At 42.2% G+C, this 15460-nt stretch overlaps 1 protein-coding gene across 9 annotated transcripts in view; it reads left to right on the top strand.

Annotated features, from left to right (window-relative positions):
- LOC129835298 (dedicator of cytokinesis protein 11-like) overlaps positions 1 to 15460 on the top strand; it is a 122950-nt gene that overhangs the window by 71902 nt on the left and 35588 nt on the right. For all 9 annotated transcript variants that reach the window (XM_055900889.1, XM_055900888.1, XM_055900887.1 and 6 more), the window contains 5 exons: positions 244 to 359; positions 842 to 979; positions 1208 to 1390; positions 3564 to 3677; positions 7516 to 7731. In XM_055900889.1, coding sequence (XP_055756864.1) covers positions 244 to 359; positions 842 to 979; positions 1208 to 1390; positions 3564 to 3677; positions 7516 to 7731 — 767 coding nt within the window. The remainder of the gene's footprint in view (positions 1 to 243; positions 360 to 841; positions 980 to 1207; positions 1391 to 3563; positions 3678 to 7515; positions 7732 to 15460) is intronic.

Below are 15460 nucleotides of genomic sequence, written 5' to 3'. Positions count from 1 at the left end.
GAAAAATTCAAGGGTTGGAAATACTTTCTGTAGGTGTAGTAAAATGATAAACAATTTTGTGGAAAAAAGTCAGAATTGGGCTCCCTGTGTACAGTAACCATAGCCATGTAGGTGCTACTCTGATGAAATACAATCCACTGTCACCATATCAATACTGAGCCATCACAATATTCCACTGTGGTACATGGTCCGTATATGTCCTCTGACTCTCTCTCTCTCTACTGCCTGGTGTGTGTGGTCCAGGGGCTTGTCCGTCAGAGGCAGAGGTCCATCACCAGGCTCTGTTAGAGGGTAGTATCTCTACAGAGGCCTGTCTCAGCGTACTGGATGTCCTATCACTCTTCATTCAGTGCTTCAAGGTTAGCACTAGACATTTTACTATGGGTCTAGCTAAGTTTTTCCCTGCTCCATGCCCTAGTGATGGACTAGTTCAAGTTTGTATGAAGACACCGAATTAAAGGAATGAACCAGTTTGTTTCACTGTCTCAATTGCAGTGGTGGAAAAAGTACCCAATTGTCATACTTGAGTAAAAGTAAAAAATACCTTCGATGTAACAAGTACTTTTGAGTGTTAGGGGAAATGTATGGGGTAAAAAGTATATTATTTTCCTTAGTAATGTAGTGGAGTAAAAGTTGTCAAAAATATATATAGTAAAGTACAGATTCCCCCAAAGAGCTTCTTAAGTAGTACTTTCAATTATTTTTACTTAAGTCCTTTACACCACTACTCAATTGGAACTTCAATAATTGTTTGGTCAATTTGGTTTTAACACATTGATTTGAAAAATATTTGGATTTCTGCATTGGTTAACTGATCAGGTATGTGATTGATTGTCCTCAGAACCAGCTGCTGGACAGTGATGGCCACAACCCCCTGATGAAGAAAGTGTTTGATGTTTATCTCAAATTCCTGAAGGTTGGGCAATCAGAGGCTGCCCTCAAACATGTCTTTGCCTCCCTCAGGGCTTTCATTAACAAGGTGGGACTAAGAAATATAATTTTGCATTGGAAAAATAGGAACAAAATTACTCATTCATTTGGAGTTTAATATCTACAATGAGGGCATTATTTATCAAAGTGAGGTCATATTCATTATGGATTATTAATACTTTATCACAGTGTTTTGATTAATTATTTGTTTCAATGTTTCACATTTCGTTGTTCAACACTGTATATTTACATATGGGGATTTTGTTGTTGTTGTCAGTTCCCGGTGGCGTTGTTTAAGGGCCGTGTGACTCTGTGTGCGGCTCTGTGCAATGAGGTTCTGAAGTGCTGTGTATCTAAGATGGGTCTGCTGCGGGCCGAGGCCTCCGCTCTACTCTACCTGCTGATGAGGAACAACTATGAGTACACCAAGAGGAAGACCTTCCTACGCACTCACCTGCAGGTCAGCTATTGTAACATGGATGGGTGGGTGGGTGGGTGGGTGGATGGATGGATGGTTGGGTGGATGGATGGTTGGGTGGGTGGGTGGGTGGGAGGGTTGGATAGATGAATACATAAATGAATACACCAAGAGGATAACCTTCCTATGCACTCACCTACAGGTCATATACAACATCCCCCTGAACGTCAAGGAACTGCCAGCTGTAACTGATTGTTTATTTAACTGCACAATGCAATAGTGATTCTGTTATTGCATCATCAGCAGTCCATCACAGGTGTGCCTATGAACATCTAACTAAGTTTCAAAGCACTTCTTCATGTTATGTCAAAGTAACACTATACCCAACCCATGAGTCCTCTCTGTGCGCTCTCAACCATTTAGCATGCACAAACTCCCCTCACACAAATAGATTTAAGTCACTAAGAATGGCTATGAACCAGTTGGAAACTCATTTGAAGTCCAAGCAGATTTAACATCACAGCACTGACATTGCTTTGATCATCTGACCAAAGAATGTGAATGAAAGTTCAAATACAGACCAGCTGTTTAGTTTCCCAACCTCCTCTAACAATCGGCTGTGTCAGAAACCATTCTCAATGCTTCCATAAGCCTTCAAGGGACATATTCATTAATTTCATTATCCATGGTGAAAATGGGCTCCAATTTCCATCTCATAACTCATCCAGTTGGACAGACAGAGTGCTGTGTGTGTGTGTGTGTGTGTGTGTGTGTGTGTGTGTGTGTGTGGTGTGTGGTGTGTGGTGTGTGTGTGTGTGTGTGTGTGTGTGTGTGTGTGTGTGTGTGTGTGTGTTTATTTTATTTTGGATTGGAACAGTCCCACTCCTTTTGAATTTTATATTTTTATTGGACAGGACAGTGAGAAAGGAAGGAGCAAATAGAGAGAGTGTACGTGCAGTAGGTCGGATTTGGTCGATTTCATATTACATGTGATTGAGGCAACACCCCAGGCCAGGGGTGTGTTGTGTTTACATCGGTTCCCCTTCATCTATCTTTCTACCTTCTCCCACATTTAAAAAAATACTAGTACACTAGGGCTGTGACCATACCAGTATCGCAATATTGTTTTCATGGCAAATGTAACGGCTTTCTTCCTGGGATGAAGGAGAGGACCAAAACGCAGCACGGCTAGTGTTCAACATGTTTAATAAAGAATAATAACGTGAACACTACAAGCTACAAAACAATACATGTGAAAAACCGAAAACAGTCCTCTCTGGTGCAGAACACAAAGACAGAAAACAATCACCCACAAACCAACAGTGCAAACAGGCTACCTTAATATGGTTCCCAATCCGAGACAGTGACAAACACCTGCCTCTGATTGAGAACCATATTAGGCCAAACAACAACGTCCTGACCAACTAAACACCGACTAAACAAAGGAAATAAGGTCAGGAACGTGACAGCAAAAATGAAAACTCAAAGCAGACCAAACTCTTTGGTCCTTTAAAAACCTGTTGTATGTAAACATTTTGGTTGCTATGTCTTGGAAAATAAATACATGTGACTCTGGATGACAACATAATGATGCTTGTTTCCAATATTAGGGCTGTTTTCCTAAAGAAGTTAAATCCACTTTGTAATTAATGTAGTGTTTTTGCGGATTGTAGTGTACTGTAGTATTTACTGTTGTTTTTTTGCAGACATTACTATAGTATTTACTATTGTTTTTTTGTTGTATTATCTTTGACATTGAAGTGGAGGCTTTCTCCTTGAGGAAACCTACTGGAGAAAAGAGAACATTTTCCATAACCTGTAGGTAGGACTGGGTTCTGAATGGATAGTTCAGAGCTTCTGCTCTTTTCTATAACCTGTAGGGAAAAACAATATTTGGCACAATGTGTGGCACAAATTGGGATATGGGGGACGGGAATGGGCAGGGTATATGCAACTTAAACACTTTAGTATTTACTTTAGTTATTAAAGTGTAGTGTTTTTGTGGACTGTGGTGTTTTTGCAGACATTACTGTAGTGTTTACTACAGTGTTTTTTTGTGGATAATACTGCAGTATTTACTATAATATCCTACAGTATACTACACATGATCGAGGGATACTACAGTGTATAGTATTCTACAGTATACTTCAGTTTACTACAGAATTCAATAGAAAGTACTGTAAACTGTAGTCTTTTTTCATGTGGGCTGGTGTAGATCATCATCGCAGTGAGCCAGCTGATCTCAGATGTGGCGCTGACCGGTAGCTCCCGCTTCCAGGAGTCCCTCTCTATCATCAACAACTTTGCCAACAGCGACAAAGCCATGAAGGTAACAGTTAGGAAAAGCTTGTAATGCATATTTGCTGTAAGTGGTTACGAATTAGCTCCCAGGGTTACGTAATTGCTAGGCTTTATCTCGTAAGGCTAACACTGTCTTGAGTCTCCATCGTCAACAACTTTGACAACAGCGACAAAACCAAGGTAACCCTCCACTCTTAGAAAAAATAATTACAAAAGGGTTCTTCGGCTGTCCCCATAGAATAACCCTTTTTAGTTGCAGCTAGAACCCTTTTGGGTCCGTGTAGAACCCCCCTGTAAGCAGAGGTTTGCTTTATACCCTTTCTATGCCCTTCAAATACTGTTTGTTTTCCTTCAAACACCTAAGTTAACTGGTTATTTCATCCCCTCGGGTCTGTTGTTCACCCGGTAGACATCATCATCATCATAAAACAACAACTAGTTCTCCAACAGTGACAAAGCAGCTGTGTAGCTAACCTAGGGTAGAGTACAGAAACCACCACAATCTCTCCATATCCCAGTCTTTTGGACGACGCAATCGCCATTGCATTGCACACTACCCTATCTCACCTGGACAAGTGAAATACCTATGTAAGAATGCTGTTCATCGACTCCAGCTCAGCTTTCAACAAAATAGTGCCCTCCAAGCTCATCACTAAGCTCAGGGCCCTGGGTCTGAACCCCTCCTTGTGTAACTGCGTCCTGGATGTACTGACGGGCCGACCCCAAGTGGTGAAGGTAGGCAACAACACCTCCGCCACAGGGGTGCATGCTCAGCCCCCTTCTGTACTCCCTGTTCACCCATGACTGTGTGGCCATGCACGTCTCCAACTCAATCATCAAATTTGCTGACGACACAACAGTGGAAGTCCTGATTACCAACAATGACGAGACAGCCTACAGGGAGGAGGTGAGAGCCCTGGCAGAGTGGTACCAGGAAAATAACCTCTCCCTCATCTTCAACAAAAAGAAGGAGCTGATCGTGGACTACAGGAGACAGCAGACAGAGAACGCCCCCCATCCACATTGACAGAGCCGCAGCGGAGAGGGTCTAAAGCTTCAAGTTCCTTGACGTGCACATCACTGACGACCTGAAATGGTCCCGTCACTCAGACAGTGTGGTGAAGAGGGTGCAACAGGACCTCTTCAACCTCAGGAGGCTGAAGAAATTTGGCTTAGCCCCTAAGACCCTCACAAACTTCTACAGATGCACCATTGAGAGCATCCTGACAGGCTGTATCACCGCCTGGTACAGCAATTGCACCGTCCGCAACCGCAGGGCTCTCCAGAGGTGGTCAGCCCAACGCATCACCGGGGGCACACTGCCTGCCCTCCAGGACATCTACAACACCCGATGTCACAGTAAGGCCAAAAAGATAATCAAGGTCCTCAGCCACCCGAGCCACAGCCTGTTCACCCCGTTACCATCTAGAAGAAGCAAGACAGTACAGGTGCATTAAAGCTGGAACTGAGAGACTGACAAACGGCTTCTTTCAGACTGTTAAACAGTCACCGCTAGCCGGCCTCTACCCAGTACCCTACCCTGAACGTTAGTCACTGTTACTAGCCGACTACCACCTGGTACTCTATTCTGCACCTTAGAGACTGCTTTGCCATATGTACAGTACATAGTCGTTGAACACTGGTCACTTTAATAATGTTTACATACTGTTTTAACCACTTTATATCTATATACTGAATTCAAGTCATGGCTCATCCTATATAACTACTGCTGTACACACCTTTTCTATTCATATACTATCTATAATGTCTATAGACACCATTATTATATATATATATATTTATATTCCAGACTGACTGCTCGTTCTGATATTTCTTAATTTCTTTCTTTTTACTTTTTGGATTATGTGCGATTGATTTGTATTGCTAGGTATCATTACTGCACTAGAAAGACAATTTTGCGATAACATTGGAAATCTGTGTACATGACCAATATACTTTGATTTGAAACAGTCCTGCTGTAATGAGTTCAACAAAAGTGTCAAAGGGACATACAGTGCATTCGGAAAGTATTCAGACCCCTTGACTTTTTCCATATTTTGTTACGTTACATTTGGGGAGTTTTTCCCATTCTTCTATGCAGACCCTCTAAAGCTCTGTCAGGTTGGCTTGGAAGCGTCGCTGCACAGGTTATTTCAGGTCTCTTCAGAGATGTTCGAATGGGTTCAAGTCCGGGCTCTGGCTGGGCTACTCAAGGACATTCAGAGACTTGTCCCAAAGCCACTCCTGCCTTGTCTTGGCTGTGTGCTTAGGGTCATTGCCCTTCGTTGTCCTTCGACCCAGTCTGAGGTCTTGAGCACTCTGGAGCAGGTTTTCATCAAGGATCTCTCTGTACTTTTCTCCATTCATCTTTCCCTCGATCCTGACTAATCTCCCAGTCCCTGCCGCTGAAAAACATTCCCACAACATGATGCTGCCACCACCATGCTTCACCATAGGGATGGTGACAGGTTTCCTCCATACGTGACGCTTGGCTTTTAGGCCAAAGAGTTCAATCTTGGTTTCATCAGACCAGAGAATCTTGTTTCTTATGGTCTGAGAGTCCTTTAGATGCCTTTTGGCAAACTTCAAGCGCGCTGTCATGTGTCTTTTACTGAGGAGTGGCTTCCACCTGGCCTCTCTACCATAAAGGCCTGGTTGGTTGAGTGCTGCAGAGATGGTTGTCCTTCTGGAAGGTTCTCCCATCTCTACAGTGAAACTCTGGAGCTCTGTCAGAGTGACCATCGGTTCCTGGTCACCTCCCTGACCAAGGTCTTTCTCCCGATTGCTCAGTTTGGCCGGGCAGCCAGCTCTCAGAAGAGTCTTGGCAGTTCCAAACTTCTTCCATTTAAGAATGATGCAGGCCACTGTGTTCTTGAGGACCTTCAATGCTGCAGAAATGTTTTGGTACCCTTTCCCAGATCTGTGCCTTGACACAATCCTGTCTGGGAGCTCTACAGACAATTCCTTCATCCTCATGGCTTGGTTTTTGCACTGACATGCATTGTCAACTGTGGGACCTTATATAGACAGGTGTGTGGCTTTCCAAATCATGTCCAACCATTTGAATTTACCACAGGTGGACTCCAATCAAGTTGTAGAAATATCTGATGATCAATGGATACAGGATGAACCTGAGCTCAAATTCGAGTGTCATGGCAAAGGGTCTGAAAACTTATGTAAATAAGGTATTTCTGTTTTTAATTTTAATACATTTGCAGAACATTGACAAAAACTTGTTCTCGCTTTGTCATTATGGGGTAATCCATTTTAGTATAAGGCTGTAAATTAACAAAATGTGGAAAAAGTCAAAGGGTCTGAGTACTTTCTGAATGCACTGTATATACTGCCTTGGCTGTGCTCTTTCAATGAGTGATACAGTTGTTTGTTCCCCGGTCAGATATTAACCATGCTGTTGTCTTGGAGTAGGATATGCGGCTTGGAAAGGGAGATTTTTTCATAAGATGTGTAAAGTATCAAGGTCTTGCTCCATTCTGTAATAGCTTGAAATGTAAATATGTCTGAGGTGGTTAAGACGCGTTAGCTCCCAGAGCTAGCCTAATGCCGAGGCTTTAGCTCATTGGGCTAATACAGTCTTGAGTCGAGCAGATGACCAGGATGCTTTCTGACTTTGCCTGTGAATACACTTAAGTCTTACTAGATACGAGTACCTGCTATATTACTCAGATGCAGATCCACTGTGAAGGATGGGAAATGTGTTCTGCTAATGTTTTGTATATTACTTACTGTCTGTGCTGTTCCAGTTATGTTGATCTGAGGATGAATAAATTAGCACACTCCCTAGTACAGAATGCTTACCAGTAACCCTCAGGCTGTGTTGTGCTTCGTGTGTGTTTGTGTGAGTGTAGTCGACAGCGTTCCCTGGGGAGGTGAAGGGACTGACGAAGCGTATCCGGACGGTGCTGATGGCCACGGCCCAAATGAGGGAGCATGAAAAGGACCCAGAGATGCTGCTGGACCTGCAGTACAGCCTGGCTCGCTCCTACGCCTCCACCCCCGAGCTGCGACGCACCTGGCTGGATAGCATGGCCCGGGCACACATCAAGAACGGAGACCTCTCTGAGGTACAGTCAATTATGTACAGAAACATGTACAGTACCAGTCTAAAGTTGACAAACCTACACATTCAATGTTTTTTCTTTATTTTTACTATTTTCTACATTATAGAATCATAAGTTAACACATCAAAACTATGAAATAACACATATGGAATCATGTAGTAAATAGAAAAGTGTTAAACAAATCAAAATATATTTGAGATTTGAGATTCTTCAAAGCAACCACCCTTTGCCTTGATGACAGCTTTGCACACTCTTGGCATTCTCTCAACCAGCTTCATGAGGTAGTCAAATGGAATGCATTTCAGTCAACATGTGTGCCTTGTTAAAAGTTAATTTGTGGAATTTATTTCCTTAATGCATTACAGCCAATCAGTTGTGTTGTGACAAGGTAGGGGTGGTATACAGAAGATAGCCTTATTTGGTAAAATACCAAGTCCATATTATGGCAAGAACACCTCAAATAAGCAAAGAGAAACGACAGTGCATCATTACTATAAGGCATGAAGGTCAGTCAATCTGGAACATTTCAAGTCGCAAAAACCATCAAGCGCTATGATGTAACTGGCTCGCTTGAGGACCGCCACAGGAAAGGAAGACCCAGAATTACCTCTACTCCAAAGGTTAAGACCAAGTAAATGCTTCACAGAGTTCAAGTAGCAGACACATCTCAACATGTGAAATGCTGTTCAGAGGAGACTGTGTGAATCAGGACTTTGTGGTCAAATTGCTGCAAAGAAACCTCTACTAAAGGACAATAATAATAAGAAGAGACTTGCTTGGGACAAGAAACACGAGAAGTGGCCATTAGAACGGTGGAAATCTGTCCTTTGGTGGAACGGTGGAAATCAGTCCAAATTTGAGATTTTTGGTTCCAACCGCTGTGTCTTTGTGAGACGCAGAGTTGGTGAACGGATGATCGCCGCATGTGTGGTTCCCACTGTGATGCATTGAGGAAGAGGTGGGATGGTATGGGAGTGCTTTGCTGGTGATACTGTCAGTGATTTATTTAGAATTCAAGGCACACTTAACCAGCATGGTGCCAGACGTGATGCTTGGCATTCAGGCCAATAAGTTCAATCTTGGTTTCATCAGACCAGAACATATTGTTTCCTCATGGTATGAGAGTCCTTTAGGTGCCTTTTGGCAAACTCCACGCGGGCTGTCATGTGCCATTTTCTGAGGAGTGGCTTCCATCTGGGCACTCTACCATAAATAGGCCTGATTGGTGGAGTGCTGCAGTGCTGCAGAGATGGTTGTCCTTCTGGAAGATTCTCCCATCTCCAAAGAGGAACTCTGGAGCTCTGTCAGAGTGACCATCAGCTTCTTGCTCACCTCCCTGACCAAGGCCCTTCTAACCTGATTGCTCAGTTTTGCCGGGCGGCCAGTTCTAGGAAGAGTCTTGGTGGTAAAACATTTCTTCCATTTAAGAATGCCACTGTGTTCTTGGGGACCTTCAACTGCTGCAGAAATGTTTTTCTACCCTTCCCCAGATCTGTTTCTTGACACAATCCTGTCTCGGAGCTCTACAGACAATTCCTTCATCCTCATGGCTTGGTTTTTGCTCTGACGTGCACTGTCAACTGTGGGACCATATATAGACAGGTGTGTGCCTTTCCAAATCATGTCCAATCAATTGAATTTACCACAGGTGGACTCCAATCGGGATGTAGAAATATCTCAAGGATGACTAATGGAAACAGGATGCACCTGAGCTCATTTAAGTCTCATAGCAAAGGGTCTGAATACTTATGTAAATGTTTTATCAATTGGAAAAAATTGGGAAAACCTGTTTTTGCTTTGTCATTATCAGGTATTGTGTGTAGTTTGTTATTTAATCCATTTCATAATAAGGCTGTAACGTACCAAAATGTGAAAACAGGGAAATGGTCTGAATACTTTCCGAATACCCTGTGGGGGTGATGTCATCGATGCACTTATTAATGAAGCCCGTGACTGATGTGGTTAACTACTCAATGCAATCGGATGAATCCCAGAGCATATTCCAATCTGTGCTAGTGAAACGGTCTTGTAGCTTAGCATCTGCTTCATCTGACCACTTCCATATTGAGCTGGCACTGGTACTTCCTGTTTGAGTTTTGCTTGTAAGCAGGAATCAGGTGTATAGAGTTATGGTCAAATTTGCGAAATGGAGGACGAGAGAGAGCTTTGTATGCTTTTTCTGTGTTTGGAGTATGATTGTTTTTGCCTTTAGTTGACATGCTGGTCGAAATGAAATGAGGTTATACGAATTTCAGTTTTCCTGCATTAAAATCACCGGCCACTAAGAGCGCCGCGTCTGGATGAGCATTTTCTTGTTTGCTTATGGTCCTATGCAGCTCGTTGAGTGCGGTCTTACTGCCAGCATCGGTTTGTGATGGTAAATAGACAGCTATGGAAAATATTATGGTCAGCAACTTATCATGAGGTACTCTAACTCACACGAGTAGAACCTAGAGACTTCCTTAATATTAGAGATTGCTCACCAGCTGTTGTTAACAAAGAGACACACACACACCTCCCCCTTGAGCTTATCCGACACTGCTGTTCTGTCGATGCATAGAAATACCTTGTACTCGTTCAGCCACGATTCTGAGAAACATAGAATATTACAGTTCTTCAGGGTCGTCTCGAACGGAGCTCGTCCAGTTTGTTCTCCAGTGATTGTACGTTTACCAATAGAACAGAGGGTACAGACGGTTTACAGTATGTACTCACCGACGTAGTTTCATCAGGGTGCCCGCACATCGCCCTCTCTAATGCCGCCTTTTTCTTTTCTGAGTCTCATGGAAAGGGGCCCGGTCCGGTGTGAGCAGTACAGTATGTGCTACGCCTCTGACTTGTTGAAGTAAAGATCTTCATCCAAATCCAAGTTACTGATCACTGTTCTGATGTCCAGAAGAGTTATTTTTGGTCATAGGATATGATGGGGGAAACATTATGTACCAAAAAAGTTAAGATCAGCGTGAAAGAAAATTGCAGAATTGGTCAGGAGCCTGTAAAACAGCAGCTATCCATTGCAGCGGCATTCTTTCCTGTCTGTCTGTCTGTCTGTCTGTCTGTCTGTCTGTCTGTCTGTCTGTCTGTCTGTCTGTCTGTCTGTGTGTGTCATATAATTGGTCTGGGCTTCCTAATACACTGCTTAAACACACAGGCTGCGTATCAAGTGGGTACCTTATTCCCTATAGAGTGCACAACTTTTGACCGGAGCCCATAGGGAGTAGGGTGCCATTTTAGACACAGCCATAGAGTTAGTCTGAGCTTCCTCATACACTGACAACTAAACAGTAACTGTAAACACACACTCATACTTCTAAGTCCTAGAACTTCATTGTGACCTCACGCAAACCTCTTGTTTGTCTCTTTATTTTAATGCCTGCACCCCAGATGTCAGGCCAGGGCCAAAGTCAAAGTTAGTGCACTATACAGGGAATAGGGTGCATTTTTGGACACAAACCAATATGTTTTCCCAGTGACCTAGATGTAAAAGTAGATTTAATTTCTTCCCAGTATTGGACCTCCTGTGTGGATGCTACATTAAGGTGGATGCTACCATGATTACAGATAATCCTGAATGAATTGTAAATAATGATGAGAAAGTTAGATGCACAAATATCATACCCCGAAAAATCCACATTAATGTAGAAGTGTTTAGAAACATATTCTATTCTTATTTACAATAAAAGTCACTCCAAAATGACATAATTCATTATTTATCATTAATTTCTATTGGGAACAAAATAATCAACAAAAAACAATACAAAATCTGCCACTCCCCCAATACTTTTGGAGCTCACTATATTTCAACATATACATATGTTTTCTGGATTCAGTGTAGAATTCTCGAAAAACACCAACCACATACATGTTGCAATCAGCACCGGATATCTCAGCACTCTGCTTCAACTGTCTTTCAAAGTCTGTGTGCTGTGCTGAAGTTGTGCTATAAAGGAATCTTCTATATCTGGAAATGTGTACAGTTCTGAACTTGCGCTGTAGAGGAATCTGATATGTATGTAAATATGTTCAGTTCTGAACACACTCTCTAGTTCAGGGCTCTCCAACCCTGTTCCTGGAGACCTACCGTCCTGTAGGTTTTCACTCCAACCCTAATCTAACTCACCTGATTCTAATAATTAGTTGGTTGATTAGCAGAATCATTTTAGTTACAACTGGGGTTGGAGTGAAAACCTACAGGAGGGTAGTTATTTAGGAACTGTGTTGGAGAGCCCTGCTATAAAGGAATCTAATACCATACTGTATGTAAATATGTGTAACCGAGACTTCCAGCCACTGACCTTTTTAGAGATATGTATTCAAATGGCCTGGGAAGGTAGCCTGGTCCAGATCTGTGTGTGCTCTAGCCAACTCCTCTTATATGTTGTCATGTTCGGGCCAGGCAATCCTGGGAAACTGATTAGTCAGGGAGGAATGCCGGGAACACTGGGAGGAAGGGGGTTGGAGTAAACAGGAAATCTACCTCAGTCTTGGAGGGAACACACACAAACATTCAGCTTTCCTTTCTAATTGATGCCGTGTCCCACAATATGATAAAGTGGACTGGTGGTGAGGCATTTAGGAATTAATGGCCGGTTTCACAGACAAGGCTGAAGCCTAGTCCCAGACTAAAATGCCTGTTTGAGCTGTCTTAACTCAAAGCGACTTGCAGACTTATTTCAAAATAGTCATAGATTTAGCCTGTTCTAGATTAAACAAAGCTGATTGCAAGAGGGAGGATTAGAGCTACTCTAGGACTAAATTGAATCTTAAATGAATCCTTCAATGAGGCAGGTTTAACTTCTGCTTAGTACTGTTTGTGAGGGAGCAGGGACTATTTTGAATATCTAAATCAAGACCAACATGCACTACAGAGGCCAGCCAGACAAGTATTTAGGAGGATGGATAGGAGTAATCCATTAAATTACTTTGAAATAGCTTTTTGAGACCACTGTCGTATGTACAAATAAAATGCATTGGAGATAATATCTTTCTTGAGCCTAGACGTTCCTCTCTGTCTCAGAGATGAAGGCCTCTATCCGATTCTTTCCAAGTTCTGATCACTTTGAGGTTTTTGGCATCTAGAATCTTTTATCGTGAAACTGGTGATTTTGTATGGTACTGGTGATTTTGTATGGTGCCGGTGACGCAACTGTGTTCAGTCTGCAGCGCCATTTGTGAACTGAGGAGTCTTTACATCAAGTTTCCTGATGCTGCTGGCCAAGCCAACTATAAAGTGCAATTCTATGAATATGGGCACTTTCCAGGAGTGATTGGCTGTATAGATGGATGTCATGTTCCCATCAAGTGTCCATCAACTCCTGATGTTGAGTACAGGAACCGTAAGAACTGGTTTTCCATCAATGTTCAGGGTGTATGCACTCCTAATTTAGAGTTTTCAAACATTGTTGCACGTTGGAAAGGTGCAACTCACGATTTGAAGGATTTTTCTCAATTCTTCATTGTGTGTTCAGTTTCAGAAAGGACAACATGGTGGACTACTACTTGGTGACAGTGGATATGGTCAGAGTAACTTTTTATTCACTCCATCTATAAATCCCACAACAGCTGAGCAGCAAAGATGCAACCGAGCTCATATCCGCACGAGAAGGATGGTCGAGCGTATGTTTTGGAAAATGGAAAAATTAATTCCAGTGTTGATGCAATACACTTCGTTTCAAGCCAAGATGCTGCGAAGTGAACATTGCTACAGCTGTGATGCACAACTACCTAATCCTCCAATGGAAGATCAGGATCAAGCAGATGTGCCCATGGCTGAGGCAGGCACTGACCAATGAGGACGTGCACACAGAGTTGCTTTCACATTGCAGCACTTCAACTAGATGAGATGCATTTAAATATGGAATGTATTCATTATGGCTTATTTCTGTTTTGATAATGTTTGTTCTGTACAGCAAAATGAAATGAGTGACTAAACCAAGGCTGGTTTAAAATGTAGTTTGTGGTGATTAAAATACTCACTCATGAATATTCAAATGACAAAACATGAATTTTGAACATATCATATTGTTCACCATGGCTGATAATCCCGATTGTCTCATTACTGTATCTTGTTTGGATCATACCTCTCTCTTCCAACTTCATATCCAATTCAACCTGTAGAATTCTCATTTTCATGTCATGCTCTTCCTTCAGATATTTCATTTTATGTTCATGAAATTCTCTGGCTAACACTTTCATGCATGGTCATCTTTTTTGTTCTCTGTGGTGGCAGCATGTTCTCTCAGGGATGCTATAGCAGATGGAGGGTACACACTCACTGTGCACTGGCTCTTCCAACCTGTTCAGATCCCTTTCTTCTGGAAAAATAACACTGTTAGAAGCACAAATAAACTCATATGGTCCTTAGAATGAAAGAAGAATAAAGATTGACACGGACAGTGGAATATATTTACTAAAGGAAGTAACCAATTTACTTCCTTTGGTATATGTACCGTTTGTGCTCAGTTCTTCATCTGAACTGTCCAAATGGTCGTCGTCTGATATACCATCCAGAGGTTGGTCATCGTTTGGTATACCATCCAGAGGTTGCTGGTGCTCAATTATTCCAGACAGCAAGTCACTCAATTCATCAGTCTTGTCTTTTTAGTAAATCGCTCTCTTCTGATCTCTGCATTCTCTTTTTTCTTAAGCCATTTTAAGGTTCTTCCACACTCTATAAAAGGCAGATGTCATTCAATTTAAGTGATGTTACAAAAATATGAGAAACGTGAAATACTGATAATAATGATCTCACCTGAAGTTGTTGTATGCTTCTTGTGGTTACATTTTCATTTGTATTGAATTCACAGCAAATTGCAGCCCAACCACTATTTTTCTTTTGCTCAGTAGCAGTAGTATGTTTTTTACTTTCACTAACGGAATGGTTTGACAAAATGTGTTTTTAGTAGCGTTTTTTCATACAAATAATATTTGCTTCAGCCATTGTTTTGTCTCAACATTCACACCAGTAATGTTGTTTTCTATTCCATTCCGGGTTTTTATGAGCACCATTAGACAGCATGTGCTCAAACTTAACCTTATCAGGCTTAACCCAGGTGTTCTCATTTAGGCTTACTTACCTTTCTCCAGAACTCCATAGTCTTGACTAACTAAGCCAAATTTAAGCCACGTTCATGAAAGCTACTTAAATGTCCTAGTTTAACTAGTACACATTAAGGCCTACTCCTGGCTTAATCTAAACTCTGTCTGTGAAACCAGCTCATAATGTCTTTCTAGATCTGGGTCTAAAAAACTGTAGGTTTAGGACTCCTGTAGCCAGTCAGCATGACAGTGATCTGTTGCCCCTGCTGCCAGAGATTCGGCAGGTCCATGGTTGAGGGAAACCAAGTCTTCCTCCTGTTCAGTGTTTCAGTGGATTGTGTGTGTGTGTGTGTGTGGGTTGGTTCTTGTCACGCCCTGGCCTTATTATTCTTTGTTTTCTTTATTATTTTAGTTAGGTCAGGGTGTGACATGGGGAATGTTTATGTTTTGTTGGTTTTGGGTGTTTATTTGGTAAAGGGGTTATGGGGTGTAATATATGGTTTTGTGTTGAGTGTAGATGTCTAGCGTTGTCTATGTTGGTGAGTGATCTAGAAGAGTCTATGGTTACCTGAATGAGTTCCCAATTAGAGACAGCTGATTTCGGTTGTCTCTGATTGGGAGCCTTATTTAGGGTAGCCATAGGCTCTCATTGGTGTGGGTAATTGTCTATGTAAGAACGTTTGTAGCCTGTTTG

This window comes from Salvelinus fontinalis, chromosome 36 (genome assembly GCF_029448725.1).
Source record: "Salvelinus fontinalis isolate EN_2023a chromosome 36, ASM2944872v1, whole genome shotgun sequence".
Taxonomy (NCBI): Eukaryota; Metazoa; Chordata; class Actinopteri; order Salmoniformes; family Salmonidae; genus Salvelinus; species Salvelinus fontinalis.
Note: the sequence above shows the minus strand (reverse complement) of the source record. Positions and strands in the feature narration are given on the sequence as shown.